The sequence below is a fragment of the Haliotis asinina genome, chromosome 7 (genome assembly GCF_037392515.1).
Source record: "Haliotis asinina isolate JCU_RB_2024 chromosome 7, JCU_Hal_asi_v2, whole genome shotgun sequence".
In the NCBI taxonomy this organism is placed as follows: Eukaryota; Metazoa; Mollusca; class Gastropoda; order Lepetellida; family Haliotidae; genus Haliotis; species Haliotis asinina.
This window is the reverse complement of record NC_090286.1, coordinates 57,909,024-57,925,239: the sequence shown is the minus strand read 5'-3', so window position 1 is coordinate 57,925,239 and position 16,216 is coordinate 57,909,024. Positions and strand designations below refer to the sequence as shown.

The window sequence follows — 16,216 nt, the reverse complement described above, 5'->3', positions numbered from 1 at the left end:
CCACTATCGTTTGTTGACACATTGAGGGGAGAAGATTAGGACAAATCTCTAACAGGATGGTCGGTGTGCAGCTGGTGATGGGGATTATTTTGCAATGTAAAAATGTCTGGAAACAACTGGCAGCGGAGAAATGGGTTAACGGGCCAATGGCGGGGTAAGGGTGAACAGATCACTCCTTTGAGGCTGGCGAGAGTAAGAGATTTTACGTTAGAGAGGTCGTGAACAACAGACTATGATAGTTGTAGGATTGGGTTAGAGAGTACTGTCGCTGTAGGCGGGGTTAGAGACTATTGTAAATTTAGATATACGATTGAGAACATTGTCAGTGTAGGTGTAGGTTTGAGACAATTGTCAGTGTAGGTGTAGGTTTGAGACAATTGTCAGTGTGGGTGTAGGTTACAGAAAATTGTCAGTGCGGGTTAAGAGACATTTGTCAGTGTAGGTTAGAGACAATTGTCGGAGTAGGTGTCGGTTAGAGACAATTGTCGGAGTAGGCATCGGTTAGAGAATATCGGCACTGTGGGTAGCAGCAATATGAGGCATTGATTATATTTTAGGGGCTGTTCAAAGACATTGAGCATTACTTTTAAATAGATGTGCTTACTGTGTAAACTCACACACATGCATCTTCGACAGTTTGTCACATATGAATACTCCACTTCACTTTGAAAGAGTAATAACGGGTTTGCTTTACAAGAGGACTGTCGATGTCGATGTATGTTTCTTTTACACAGACTCTTACGATGTTTTGGATTCCAGTGTGATATGAAAGAATGGATATGCCCTGTGATTTAGGATTCAAGCAAAATGTCCATCCCGCTGAATAATGTTTTACGTCCTTGTCTTTGGGAAAAACTACATACGTTTCATGCATTGCCGCCAGCCTTTTGATGGCACCTGTCGGGGACAGACGGGTTCCTGTTGTATTTTTCTACAGTTTGTGTGGTTATGGTATACGCTGCGAATATATCCATAATGGTTTGATTGACGGAATGTAGTGATCTCAATATTGTGAGCAACATTGAAATAACTGACAAAGGTAATATTGTCAACAATACAGCTGGAGTTTGTGTAACGAGCAGTCTGATGTAGTTGGTAGATTCTTGGCAGCCAGGTTTCAACCGCATTTGCTCTGTTTATTTGCAAGCTTTATATTATGATCGATATGCGAGAAGCACGTGTTATGATCTACTTGGTGTGTGAGCAGCACTTGTTATTGTCTAGTTGGTGTGTGAGAAGGAAGCGTTATGTTATGATCGACGAGCAAGAAGCACGTGTTATGGTCTACTAGACGTGTCAGCAACACCTGTTATGATCTACTTAATGTATGAGAAGCACATGTTAAATTATGACTGACGTGCAAGAAGCGTGTGGTGTGAGAAGCAAGCGTTATATTGTGATTGGCATGCCAAAAAACACGCGTTGTGAACTACAAGACGTATGAGCAGCACTTGTTATTGTTTCAGAGATATTGCTGTTTGTGTGTAAGTAGCTGGTCTACTTAATGTGTGAGAAACTTGAGACATTGTAGTGTACTAGACATTTGAAAGTCGGTTTATTCTCATGAAGTGGCAAAGGCATTATGTGTTGTCTAAGGAAAGATTCTATATATGCAAGAAACGAGTGTTACTATAGCCTGCTTAATCTATAGGAAACGCATGTTATAATCTTGTAGTGTTTCAGAAATAGTGTTGTGGGTGTGTACACAAATCTTGGTACTGTTTATCGTGAACCACGTACTACGCTATCATGTTCAATGTTGCAGATTCACAGCAGTCTCTACCTGAACCTGCTGCCGTCCAAGACCCACCTGGCCTCTGGCCTGGTCAAGATGATGCAGGTGAACTATTGGTACCGGTTCACATTCCTCCTGGAATCAGACCTCGCCGACGACGGCTTCTATACTGTGCTTAGGGAGAAGACTCAAGCAAAGAAGTGGAATGTGGAGGTATATAGGATGTCACCAGCGATGAACACAAGCAAGAGTATAGAAAAGTTCTTGTCTTCACTTCGTGGCAATACGTCAAGGATATTTGTGCTACACACGGGCATTGTGCTTGCCGGAAGGATATTTCGAGCAGCTAGAAAGCTGTCGCTAGGAGAGCAAGAATTCGCATGGATTATTACTGAGAATGCGTACACACTGGATGATGACATCATTAGGGGTTACCCGCCCGGAGCTTTAGCTTTCCTCATGAACAACGAGTTCTGCATGAGCGAACTCCTACAGGATAGCATCTCATTCATCGGCACGTCGTTCGAGGAACATACCCATGTTATTAGGGAACACACTCAGAGACAGAAACATGGATGTTATCCTGAGCGTATTACTAAGGAAAGATTTCACCATAACCCTGTATATAGGTAAGTATATTTATGTTTCAAAGTTGAAAATATGTTTTCTGTGGTGTCTTTATAATACCAAGGAACAGTGGAGGGCCTGTCGCCAAAGCGCAGATCAGACACACCCGAAATTAGAGTCGCAATGATTCTATTGCTGATACTGTTCTTCCCTTCTTTTCCCTGCTTTTCACTAAAGATTTAACCATCTGAGACCTGCATCACTTCGGGGAGCGCTCCCACATTGAGCTGATACACCATGCTACGTAACTGGAATGTTAATTCACCCCTTGTCTTGTAAATAAACATGGTGTATCTCCACGCATAGTTAATCGGGTTCAACTGGAACCATGGAAGGAATTAATCATGCCAAAGCTAGTGATTTCATAATTTGGTGACAATAAAATCAGCAATGACGTTTGTTTTGAAAAGATATTGGTAGAGGAGACAGTAGCTGGTCCTGTTGTGCGTCTCACTGTGCATGGTTGTTGCCTCTTTACGCTCCAGTATCCGCTGACCATAGGTTCTAAGATGACTGCCTGTGAAATGGTACAAGACGTACCATTCCACATTAACTAACATTCTGAACAAGAACGGATAAAATGTTTTCGGTGTACTATTGTGTATCTTGTCTGTACACGGGTTTGTGATGTTGATAACCTTTATGTAGTTCATGCAATTGCCACCAGTGTAGTATTTGGATTAAGGTCCAAGTCATTTTCTAAAATCTCGAAGGTGCCGTGGGGGTGTTGATTGGTTTAGATGAATGAATGATTGAAAATGGCCTCCTCACGTCGACCTAGTCAAACTAACATAGCGTGCGACACCAGCAGATGCATTGTGTTCTATCAGAGGGTCTGCTAATTGCTATGCCCAACTACACTGACCCAAAAAAGAAACACATAGCTGAAATCTCATTTTTAAAATAGATTTTTTCGGAAAATATGGAATGGAATGACAATTAATGTAAATATTAAGTGTTTTTATAGTCAATACAACCAAAACAGACAAACAAACACAACCTCTGGTGATTATTCGCCACAACACAGCACCTTGAAAACGCTTTGTATAATCTGCACGTGGGAAAATCTGAAAGCATTATGCACGTGCAAATGCAGGATCTCAATCTTGATTATGATGGCTATAAAAGGGGACAGGTCCTGTTGCGATTCATTCTTCGAATTTCTTTCTATGCGACGCGAAAAATGCCAAGGTTAAATGAAGAAAACAGAAATAGAGCCATTGGACGTCTGGAAGCTGGGGAAAGTCAGTCATCAGTTGCCAGACGTCTGAATGTGAGGCAGAGCACGATTTCCCGTCTCTGGCAACGATATACGCAACACAACTCGACCAGAGACCGTCCAAGGAGTGGGAGACCAAGGGTGACAACTCCAGCACAAGACCGCTACATCCGGGTGCTTCATCTGCGTAATCGGGCCGTCACTGCTACGTATACCGCTGATCACGTTCCTGGGCTGCGTAGAGTCTCTCCACAAACCATCAGGAATCGCCTAAGAGAGCATGGAATTCGACCTATGCGACCTCATGCAGGACCTGTTCTGCATCCCCATCACCGTCGTGCACGTCTTCAGTGGTGCAGGAACGTTCGGGCATGGAACCTCTTGAATTGGAGGAGGATCTGGTTCAGCGATGAGTCACGTTTTCTGCTGTACAGACATGATGGAAGGATGCGTGTTTACAGACGTCGAAATGAGAGATATGCTCGACAGTGCGTTCGTGAGGTCAACAGACACGGTGGTGGAGGTGTAATGATGTGGGGAGGCATATCTATGAACGGCAGGACACAGTTGGTGCATGTGCAAGGGAATCTCAATGCTGTACGCTACCGGGATGAAATTCTGAACCGTCATGTTGTTCCTACAATTGACGCTAGAAGGGAAATTTTCCAGCACGACAATGCAAGACCGCACACAGCACGCATTACCACGGATTTCCTTGCCAACAACAACATTACAGTTCTTCCATGGCCCTCAAAATCGCCGGATTTGAACCCAATTGAACATTTATGGGACCAATTGGGTAAACGGTTACGACGTCGACAGCCGCAGCCACAGACACGTCTACAGTTGGTGAATGCGTTGCGAGATGAGTGGAGAAGAATCCCACAAAGGCGGATACGACGTCTTATACAGTCAATGCCCAGGCGATGCAGAGCAGTGATTGATGCCCGTGGTGGTCACACCAGATACTGACTTTCTCACTATGCCATGGAAAATAGAGACGCTTAATACCACTGTGAATGATTGTATATGTCTTGACACACATTTGTTAATACCCGTGTGAATTATCATTGCTCAAGTTCCATTACTTTTTGTGCAATTTAAGTTAATAAATCATCTCTCATAACATTGGATTTTCACCTATGCGTTTCTTTTTTGGGCCAGTGTATTTGTAATCGACTTTAGCAGTACTGTAACCGAGGCTCGGCAATATGGTATGCCGAGAGTCCAGTCTGACAGCTTGTAATCATCTGTATGTAGTACTAAAATGAGTTGATGTATTCTACCATATCTGGTAATGTATGGTAGGACTCGCTGTGCCAAATATTGGTCCTGAACAATGCACGTAGGTGTTGATATTGAATCTGAAGGTTTTCTTTTTTACTGCGTCTTGTATTGTATCTGAAGGTTCTGTCATCTACTATACGTTATTCTCAGGGCTAAATTAGTATGGAAGGTATCAAATCTGAAGGTTCTGTCATCTACTATACGTTATTCTCAGTCCTAAATTAGTATGGAAGGTATCAAATCTGAAGGTTCTGTCATCTACTATACGTTATTCTCAGGGCTAAATTAGTATGGAAGGTATCAAATCTGAAGGTTCTGGCACCTGCTATACGTTATTCTCAGGGCTAAATTAGTATGGAAGGTATCAAATCTGAAGGTTCTGTCACCTGCTATACGTTATTCTCAGGGCTAAATTAGTATGGAAGGTATCAAATCTGAAGGTTTGTGATGTATGATGGCAAGCATTAATCACGGAGTTGGTAATTTACTTGGTAGGTATCAGATCTGAAGATGTGTGATGTATTATGACAAATATTTAATCACAGGGCTTCTAATTTACTATTCCCTAGTACTGAAACATCTGGAATATAATCTATCGAGTTATAATTCTGAGGGTTTGTAAATTACAATGCCACATATTGTGTAATCTGACGGTTTGCAATCTACTATTGTTCAGAGTTGAGTCACAAAAGGAAACGCGAAGGTTAGCCCAGGAATCGATACGTAGAGAACTTAACTGTGAAATGACTAAATGGCCTCACACGATCAATGACAAATCAAGAAATTCTCTGGATACGGTCTTTAACCACACGTGCATAATACAATGGGTTAAATTATGTGGCAAAAGCAATTGACAGTAACAATTCATGTTGTAAGTCAATGTACTCAGCACATGTCACAGTTGAATGTCTTCAATGTGATAGATGCTCCGTTCTAGGGTCTAAGGAAGACAGGCGCTGTGTGATCCTTCCCGCACTTGTACACAGACACAGATGATGTTCTAAAACACTGCCTGGAAGGGTCGTGAATAGCTTTGCTTCTGTCGAAGGTATACATATCTATAATGTGTTATATTTTAGGTGCATGCAGATAGGTCATTGTTGATTGATATGACGTGATGACGAGTTCCGTACTCCGATACTATGTTACCTGTATGTTAGAGTGAAAGAGTTTAGTAAACGCCGGGTTTTTTTTGCAATATTTCCGTAATATGACGGCTGTGGAACTGAAGGCGGGATTCCAGTGTGAAGAACTAACATTTTAATCACAACGCTACTCACCCCACCGGCGTTTAAGAAGAAATAGCGCTCACGTAGTGGAAATCTGTGACAGTTTACGTAATATTCATCATCAGAGTAAATGTAGTTCGGGGTCTCTACGGAACTCATTTTGATCTCAAGCCATCAGACGACAATCAAATTTGAGGGCAATTATTTTTACGTTTTCTTAAAGTAGTCTTTTTCCATACCGCCAAAATAACGTTGCCATGTGGGTGTTGATATTGATGAGACGTCTGCAAGATGGACAGTTAGTCAATAACTATTTAGAACGTCATTTCTTAACTCCAAATAGCAGGAGGATAAGTTGACGTAAACGAATAACAGCCCGATATTATCTGTGTACGTTCAACGATCGATGGCTTTAATACAGTTTGTTGCATTTTATTAAAGTGCCACGTTGGACCATTCTATCGATTTTGACGGAAAAAAGGCATGTGACAGGAATTCTGTGGCAGAACTGTCGAGAGTCGTTGTACATATTGCGTTTGGGATATTTCCTTTTGATGTGGTTGAATGGTATCGTGGATCCGTTAATACAAAAGAAAATTAAATTTGTTTTAGTGAAAAATCAATGCGTGGTTACATGAGTTTAGTTTTAAGGCTTTTAACATGTTTTTTGAGTAATGAAATTGTGAAATATTGCAGACGAAAACCGTCGTGATTGGTATATATTGACTTGGTTGCATGTTCCATTCCACCCGACGGTGAAGCTTTGGCGTTATGTTACATATTCTTCCCACGACAAGTCATGGCAAACAATGTCACGTGCAGTCAGGTCACTAAGTCCCAGTCACTCCAAGTCACACTTCCTCAGGTCATCTTATGTCATGACACTGTAATTCAGTGTCATAAAAATGCATGCCAGTTCACACATTCCAGGGTTGTTCGTGTGATGTCAAAGGATGCTCAGAGCACGTGTCATTTAGTATGGTATCTTTTCGACACAGCCAGCAATATTCATCTAGCGATTAATTTGGCTTAGTTGATGCGTCTCATCGATTCTAAAGTGAATACGAGGCTCATGATTTCAACGACTGGATCACCTTATTTACAGTCGATTAATGTCCTAAATGTAATACGGGAGTCATGATAATAAGCTTGTCCCTTGGTCCTTCTAATCTCAGTTTTCGTCTGGATTACGTCTCTAAAACGGTGAGTTATTCTTCACGATTAAGAAACAGGCTGTAAAGTGGTGCCTTTCGTTGTTTAGGGATGATAAAATGCATCATTCTTTCCCTTTCCTCGCTACATGTTTCATTTTGACGCTGATGACATTGGTGTGTTTGTTCGAGCAATAACTCCGAAACGTTTTAGTACTTTTTCATTCAAACATGGTTTACAAAGATATTTTGATCAGCAGGTGACTTTTACTATTTGGGAATTTCCAGGAGTTTTACTTTTCCTGTTTTCATGGCAACAAGCTTGACTCTGACTCAGTTCACAGCAGTGTTTTTATCCAGAGGTTATCCCCATAACTATCTCTTTACCATAAGATCATTAAGAATGACAAAACTGAAAAACTGTACGTCTATTTATAAGACATCCAAAACATTGTGCATTATAATCAGAAGTACCGTTTCTTTACGGAAGAAGACGACATGGATAATATGTTGTCTTACTATAAAAAGTTCCCTTTCTTTAAAGGAGAAATTGATATCCGTAATATGTTGTCTTACTATAAGAAGTACCCTTTCTTTAAAGGAGAAATTGATATCCATAATATGTTGTCTTATAATTATAAGTACCGCCACTATGAAGTAGAAGTTGACATCCACACTATGTTGACTTAGAATGAGAAGTGCTGCTTCTTTAGGAAGACATTGATATCCATAATGTGATGTATTATACTTGAATACCAACTGCAATATGCCTCCCAAGAACCGCTACTTGTATTACGGGACAAAATCCCGAATATTTGTTTCATATCGGTTACTGTTTAATTGAGCATACATGTTTTCTCGGATGGCTATTGACTTATATTTGATACAGTCTATTCATTGTTTTGCCAACATTTACACCATGCGAAGGTCAGGTTGCAAATACGTATGCCACCCTCATCTTTATTTAGCCAATCTCTTAAACATGAAATATCTTGGTTACTTTTGGGGGCAGGAAAACAATTCCAAAGCAACCAATGTGATCAAACTCTTCCACATATATATACTCGACATACCTTCTCTTTTTCCAATGTGGAAGTGGGTTGGGACATCTAGATACACACAGACACACAGACAGACACAGACACACACATAGACAGACGGACAGACAGATAGACACAGATACACACACATACGGGGGGTTGCAGGCATATGTCGAAGGTATGCATATCTATTGGTATGAAAATGTATTTCGATGTTAAGAAATGTTAAATATACTTTTCCAACGCCACGTCAGTGTCAGCTATTGCCATGTTAACTTGTTATCGATATACCGACAACAGGACATTAGATAATTACACTGCATCGACCTTTCTCCCCAACGTTCCACCCTTAACTGCGGAACAGGATTGTTGAGTCGCTGAGCACGCAGCCGACTGGTAATTTACAGTTATAAGTTATTCATGGCACAGACTGTATCAGTAAATGACAGGTATATTTGTGGTCTAGGACAGGTGAAGTGGAATTGATTCTCCAAGAAGAGACTGCGCTCTAATTCACCCCTGAAACAAAGCGTGACATTGACGACCCTAAACCTTAGGGATCCCAGGGTTACTAGTAGTGTGTAGTACTATTTCTACAAAGACATTGATGACCCTGAACCCTAGGGTTCCAAGCGTTACTAGTAGTATGTAGTACTATTTCTACAAAGACACTGATGACCCTGAACCTCAGGGTTCCAACATTACTAGTAGTGTGTAGTACTATTTCTACAAAGACATTGATGACCCTGAACCTTGGGGTTCCAAGCGTTGCTAGTAGTGTGTAGTACTATTTCTACAACGACACTGATGACCCTGAACCTTAGGGTTCCAACATTACTAGTAGTGTGTAGTACTGTTTCTACAAAGACATTGATGACCCTGAACCTCGGGGTTCCAAGCGTTACTAGTAGTGTGTAGTACTATTTCTACAAAGACATTGATGACATTGAACCTCAGGGTTCCAAGCGTTACTAGTGTGTAGTACTATTTCAACCATGACACCGATGATCGTAAGCCTCTAGAAGTAGTGCCAGCATCCCAGGTGGTCAGTTGTACGATTTCTAACATGACATCGATAATGACATTGATGATTGTAAGCCTCTAGCCGCGGTCCTACCATAACACACACTCAGTAGTACTATTTTCACCGTGACATTCATTGTAAGCCGCTAGACAGCGTTACTGGTAGTATTTAGTACTATTTCTACGATGATATTGAAGATATTGATGATCGTGAACCGCTATCAGTAATCCTATGATAACTGACGGTCAGTAGTGGTATTTCTACCATGCTATTAATGATTCTAAGCCTCTAGCAGTAACCCCAGCCTTACTGGCGGTCAGTAGTGGTATTGCTACCATGACATTGATGATTCTAAGCCTCTAGCAGTAACCCCAGCCTTACTGGCGGTCAGTAGTGGTATTTCTACCATGACATTGATGATTCTAAGCCTCTAGCAGTAACCCCAGCCTTACTGGCGGTCAGTAGTGGTATTTCTACCATGACATTGATGATTCTAAGCCTCTAGCAGTAACCCCAGCCTTACTGGTAGTCAGTAGTGGTATTTCTACCATGACATTGATGATTCTAAGCCTCTAGCAGTAACCCCAGCCTTACTGGCGGTCAGTAGTGGTATTTCTACCATGACATTGATGATTCTAAGCCTCTAGCAGTAATCCCAGCCTTACTGGTAGTCAGTAGTGGTATTTCTACCATGACATTGATGATTCTAAGCCTCTAGCAGTAACCCCAGCCTTACTGGCGGTCAGTAGTGGTATTTCTACCATGACATTGATGATTCTAAGCCTCTAGCAGTAACCCCAGTCTTACTGGTAGTCAGTAGTGGTATTTCTACCATGACATTGATGATTCTAAGCCTCTAGCAGTAACCCCAGCCTTACTGGCGGTCAGTAGTGGTATTTCTACCATGACATTGATGATTCTAAGCCTCTAGCAGTAACCCCAGCCTTACTGGTGGTCAGAGATTCCAGTTCTACCATGACACAATGATTGCTGGTTAAAAGGATCTCAGGAATCTCCAAGGAAGGAATTGTACGATTCCGATGATTGGTGGGTAGATACTATGGTTTGGGAATATTTGATATTTGTTGCATCAAATATTTATCTACGTATGATTCGACGAATAAAGACTGTGAGAATTGTAGTATTGAAAGACGCACAGGACATTTTGACAGATTAAATTCTGTAATTAAAAAATCCGTGAAGTTCTACACTTTTCTTGAATAGTATGTATATTAAATGTGTACACCTTTTAGTCTGACAGATGACATATGTACCGTTCATGTTATCTTTCCCGACAAAGCGGACTATGTCTGTCTGTCTATAGAAAGGAAAGGCATATGGGCACACCGGACTATGACTGTGTATGGAGAGGAAAGGCATGGAGGCACAACGTATCCTCACTATAGACAGACATCTGTGCAAAAACCCTGCCAAAGATCCTATGGGTAGAACCCTACCACATACACCAAGTCACGGAGTGGCCATGTTGTTTTGTTTTGGCTGGAGAAGCTCTCCATCTTCACCCAGGCTGGTACGTGTTGTTTGTACGAGCGGAATATCCACCTATCTGAACTGATGAAAGTTATAGATTTCTATTCCAAATCACGCTGAATGTACGCACAGCAGCCGTTGTCTCTGCAGCCAAAAACCTGGCCTCTGCCCAAGTGTGTTTCTGGAAGCACATCCTGTCTCCCATCCCTGGCGTCCTCCAGCAGAAATAGCCTCCACACTCCGCAAGTTGACGTGACTTTCTGTGATTCATATGACCTTGATCCTGCCGCCTAGACGTCACAGTCAAGCACCATTGTAGCGGCTCCGAGGTTTTGACAACATCTCCCACAGGAGTTTCATAATCAATACTTTCTCGGAGAATATGAATGAAAAACGGGGTACACAAAGATAAGCTCAAACAATCAGTGAGAGAAAACAAACGGCAGCCAGGCTAACAAGTAATGGTACATAGAACACCAAAGTTTTGAAGTGGTGTGTTAAGATACAGAGTAGCACGGTTCTAAGTTGTGGATATTTTTTTATAATGACTTGCAAGGCCTTTAGAAGAGGAGTATTGTCGATATTGAACAACAAGGCAAGGCATTTGTGTAAACTCTTAAGGTACAGAGAATAGTCTGTTTGTCTCAAATGCGGACCGATGAATTGCAATACTCCAAAACTATAATATAACCATATAATACTCAATGAAACATCAGAGATTCTGCAAAAACCTCACGGAGCTGGTCTGATGTTTTGATTATGATCAGCGTCTATTTGAGTATTCTATAGTTTTTAGTTTTGATAGTTAATTAGTTAGAGTTAGTTTGCAATTCATGGATCCGCTCTTGCGGCAAACACACTATTTAAGGCTAAGAACTATGAATTGGCTAACCAGGTTACATAGTTAACACGGAAACACAGAAACACGGCTAACTATATAACGAGTAAGAAGGCTGTGCAATGGCTGTTGCAGAGAAAATACGAATGTGACGAGGTGTATGGAAGACGGTAAAATAATGAGTGGCTGAGTGAATGATCCTTTGAACTTACCGATTTTTTGGTAACAAATACTAATGTGAGAGTCATATCTTTCAATTCGAGTGTAAGCCCAGTCAAGACGTGTCAAGAAATATGAAACACGTTAAGACCGAACAATCTGACAGTGGCGATACTATCTGAACTAGAACTCAGCTAGTCAATGCTTTATTCGGCATCAAGGTCATTGTTCCATATACCAATTCTAAATTTACAGTTATGGTTTTGGTAATATATTACAGTGAACTTTGAAAAGTCCGTTCGTGTCAGATCATGCAAAACAACGTTTAGCCAAACTGTTTGAAGAAACGATGACGTGAACTTTAAAAAAGTATGACACGCAGTATTCCAGCTACTCAGGTCTGCAGTGTCTGCACTTTGAGGTGCACCCGAGCATGCCCTATTCAAAGGGCGTCATGCGAGGCTTTGCTAAAAATACATCATTCACGGTTTCTGTAAATCTTTGGCTGGGTTTCATGGCTGACATTTTGAGGACATTTCCAAACTTGACTCATCTGTGATAAAAATGATGCATTGGGGTTTTAAACCTGACAACTGACTTGCCTTTCTATGCGTGTGTGCGGGTGCCATAAGTAGGATGGATACTTTCACCTTTTTACAAATCCCTGGCAGTATCACTGTTCGATGGTCATTAACACAGGATCGTGAAAGAAAAGGAATAGGAAAATTTCTTTTGAATACGGAAAGGTATGAAATTCACAATGTCACTTAGACAGAGATCAAATGTAACACGTTATATTTTTATGACACTCTCTGGAAAAGGGTTTTGTCGCTTATATTTCTGAACAGACTCATCATCATTTTTGCAGCAGCAGTTTACGTTGTCAGATGTAGTACTTCTCATTGTCAGATGCAGTACTTTACGTTGCCAGACGCACAACTTTATGTTGTCAGATTCAGTACTTTACATTGTCAGAAACAGTACCTTACATTGTCAGAAACAGAATTTTATGCATAATATATCCTCCCAGAGACTTAACACATAGGTGTTTGTCTTTGCCCCAGAAATCTGTAATAACATGACAGCGTTGTAGGAGGATAACAACACCTGTTAATCATGTAGTTATACCGACGGGATTTTACTTATTTTGTTGTATGTGGCTGCTATAACAATCACGAAAACCCAACGTGCTTTTGGGTCAGCGTTAGGGGAACTATCAAAACAAGCCAGTGTTTGTAGTTAATCAAGCATCTTTATCCCCTGTACTGAATGGCCGACGGAGATCAGGACACTGGTCACTAAATCCCCCTGTAATTAGTGGACGTGGCTGAAGTACCTGCTTCACACCGAGTGCAGCTAATCCTTCGTGTCATGCTTGTCCTTTAGTGTGCAGTGAGTGTTGAAGATGTCCTTTGTGTAGCGGTATTCTGTTGTTGATGCCGTATCTCTTACCGCAAAAGGTTTACAATGGACATGGGCACCTTCAGTACTAAAGCGTTACAAGACCTAATACCTTAATGCACATGGCCATACAAGTAAAAGCGACAAAACCTTTTCTGCATCCGAAAACTCCCTCGGTTTTACGATTTGAATTGTTATGACTATATGATTCACTATGAAATAGTGACACCAGGCGTTCGCGCATTCTGCCTTTCCAGCACACACCCCATAGACACATGCACTAACGTTCTGTGACTCAGGGTGATTGTCATATAGCCTTTGGAGAGGACGTTCCTAAGTTGGATAACTTGTGCCCAATATATTTCATTTTCGAATAAATATGTTTAAAACAGAGATGTTGCAGTACAGGCACAGTCTCACACTCGAATGTACTCTTTAACTCTGTAACTTTTGACATAACTTTAAATGTTTCATTATCATACCTGCATCACGAAACAGGATTTAGTAAGATCGTAACTGGGGTGATACCTTTTTACACCTCGTATCAGCCAATGCTTAAATATGACACGATCCTTGTGATACGATATCATCCCCTTCTGTTGTTCAATGTTTAGATGCAATAGGGCTGTGTTGATAGGATATGATTCCCCTTCTGTCAGTCCATGTTTAGTTATGCCACTTCTGTGGTGATACGATAATATCTTCCTGTGCCAGTTTTGTTTAGCTGTGGTAACGTTGCGTTGAAACGATAATATCTCCTTGTGTCAGTCCATGTTCAGCTGTGTTGATACGATAATATCTCCTTGTGTCAGTCCATGTTCAGCTGTGTTGATACGATAATTCCTCCTGTCAGTCCATGTTCAGCTGTGTTGATACGATAATTCCTCCTTCTGTCAGTCCATGTTTCGTAAGTCTGGTGACATATACTTCAAATTGGATCAGGTTTCATATATTTAATTTAGCTCAGATGAGACTGGCACACCTAATGAAAACTGTGCAAGTCTAGCAAAGGTACTGTTGTTCATTGTGATGAGAAGGTGTAACGTGTCAATCCCACGTAGAAAGACGCCGGATTGCAAGCTGTCCTTTGTAGATTTCAATCGTGTTTTCGGCACATCCTTTGAATATTGTATTACACAAAACGTACGGTCAGTAACCTGTATTTTCATATATGTATACTGATTTAAATATTAGCATCGACAATAAATAAAAGAAGTATTTACCTCTGAATATTAGTTTCACGATGATGCAGTGAGGCGACCGTCATATCAGTTGTCTGTCAGAGGAAGTGTAATGTGATTTGAGACTGACAAATCCAAATTCCAAAATTACGGTAGAGCTTATTATTAATTCTTGTAGTCTCGCCATTCCTCAAACAAAAATTGTAACATGCTCTGGGTTACCATTGTTACATGGTGTATTAACATTGGGAAGCTTATTTTCTAACCTTGTCGCAGTGACTCAAATTAAAGGCCGCTCATTGGGCTGCCACACCCCCACATGCGAACTTAAGATCCAACACTAAGACGCACGCATCCATTACATCACCATAATAGAAAAAAATAGTTCCTGTTTGTTTCAATAGAAACCACCACCCAACAAGTAACGGGAGTAGATTTTCCTTTGCCACTGACCAGGGAAGATGAGGGTTAAGTTGATCTTCAGTAACCCTGCCAGTCGTAAGAGGCGACTAAAGAGATCGGGTGGTCAGGCACTCTGATTTGGTTGACACATACCATCGTATTCCAATTGCGTAGAACGATGCTCATGATGTTGATCAGTGGATTGTCTGGTCCAGAGTCGCCGATCGCCGCCATATAGCCGAAATATTATCACGGCGGCGTTAAGTAACAATAAATAAATTCTTGGTATGGCGTATTGATTGATAAATATTCTTATAACACTTACTTACTGTTCTTATATGTTTCAGAGCGCTGCATGAAACTGCAATATATGGTAAGACGGGTGCCCTCCAGTTCGACATGGATGGCAATTTAAAGACTATCAAATTACGTGTGAGGAATCTTGTGTTCGATGGGAAGAACAACGTGTGGCGGGATATTGGGTGTGTTCAAGGTGACGACATCCGCCCTTTTGGGATCATCTGGCCAGGGGAGGCAAATCTCATCAGTTCCCAGCCACCGGGGAAAAAGAAGTATCGGGTGGTGACCAATCCCGTACAACCTTTCGTTATGCAAGAGAAGCCCCACGTAGACTACAGCGTATGTTTGACAGACACAACATGTCTGAATATCACCACCAAAAATAAGTCTATGGCCATGGCTGCGATTGAGGATTATGAAAGGGGGGTCATGAATGAAAATAACACCTACACTGTCCACTGTTGTAGAGGACTGACCATTGACCTCCTCAACAAACTGGCCAGTGATTTGGACTTCGATTTTACCTTGTATATCGTCCAGGACGAGACATACGGGACAATGACGAACGGTACCTGGAGTGGCATGATGTGGGATCTTATTGAGGGCACGGCTCATTTCGCTGTTGGGGCTTTCAGTATTACAAAACAAAGAACAAAAGCCATTGACTTCACGGATCCATACTTCTTCTCGGGGTTTTCCATCTTGTACTCTGAGAGGACGCGTGAAACAAACATGGATGCGTTTCTCGAACCCTTTTCCATTGATGTGTGGTTTGCTATTTTTGTTAGTGCGACATTGACTGCCATAGCTATGGGTATTTTTGAGTGGAATAGTCCGTTTGGGTTGAACCCTTGGGGGAGGAAGAGGAAGGCCAACTACACCTTGGCCTCTGGCCTGACCATGGTGTACTCTGTTTTGTTTGGGCACACGGTGAAGACAAAGTCCCCGAAGGCGTGGCCTAGTAAGGTGATGCAGAATTTCTGGGCATTTGCAGCTATCTTCATCATTGCCAGCTACACTGCCAACCTCGCCGCCTTTATCGCAGGCAAACACGCGGGGATACACTACAACGATATCAGCGACGTCAGGGTAAGTTGTCTCCCTTTAGTCAATGCCGTACCATGATAGATTT

The 16,216-nt window shown here is 41.5% G+C and overlaps 1 protein-coding gene across 1 annotated transcript in view; it reads left to right on the top strand.

The window, feature by feature from the left end:
• LOC137290798 (glutamate receptor ionotropic, NMDA 3A-like) overlaps positions 1-16,216 on the top strand; it is a 116,385-nt gene that overhangs the window by 62,935 nt on the left and 37,234 nt on the right. The window contains exons 2-3 of the mRNA XM_067821928.1: positions 1,766-2,364; positions 15,132-16,173. Coding sequence (XP_067678029.1) covers positions 1,766-2,364; positions 15,132-16,173 — 1,641 coding nt within the window. The remainder of the gene's footprint in view (positions 1-1,765; positions 2,365-15,131; positions 16,174-16,216) is intronic.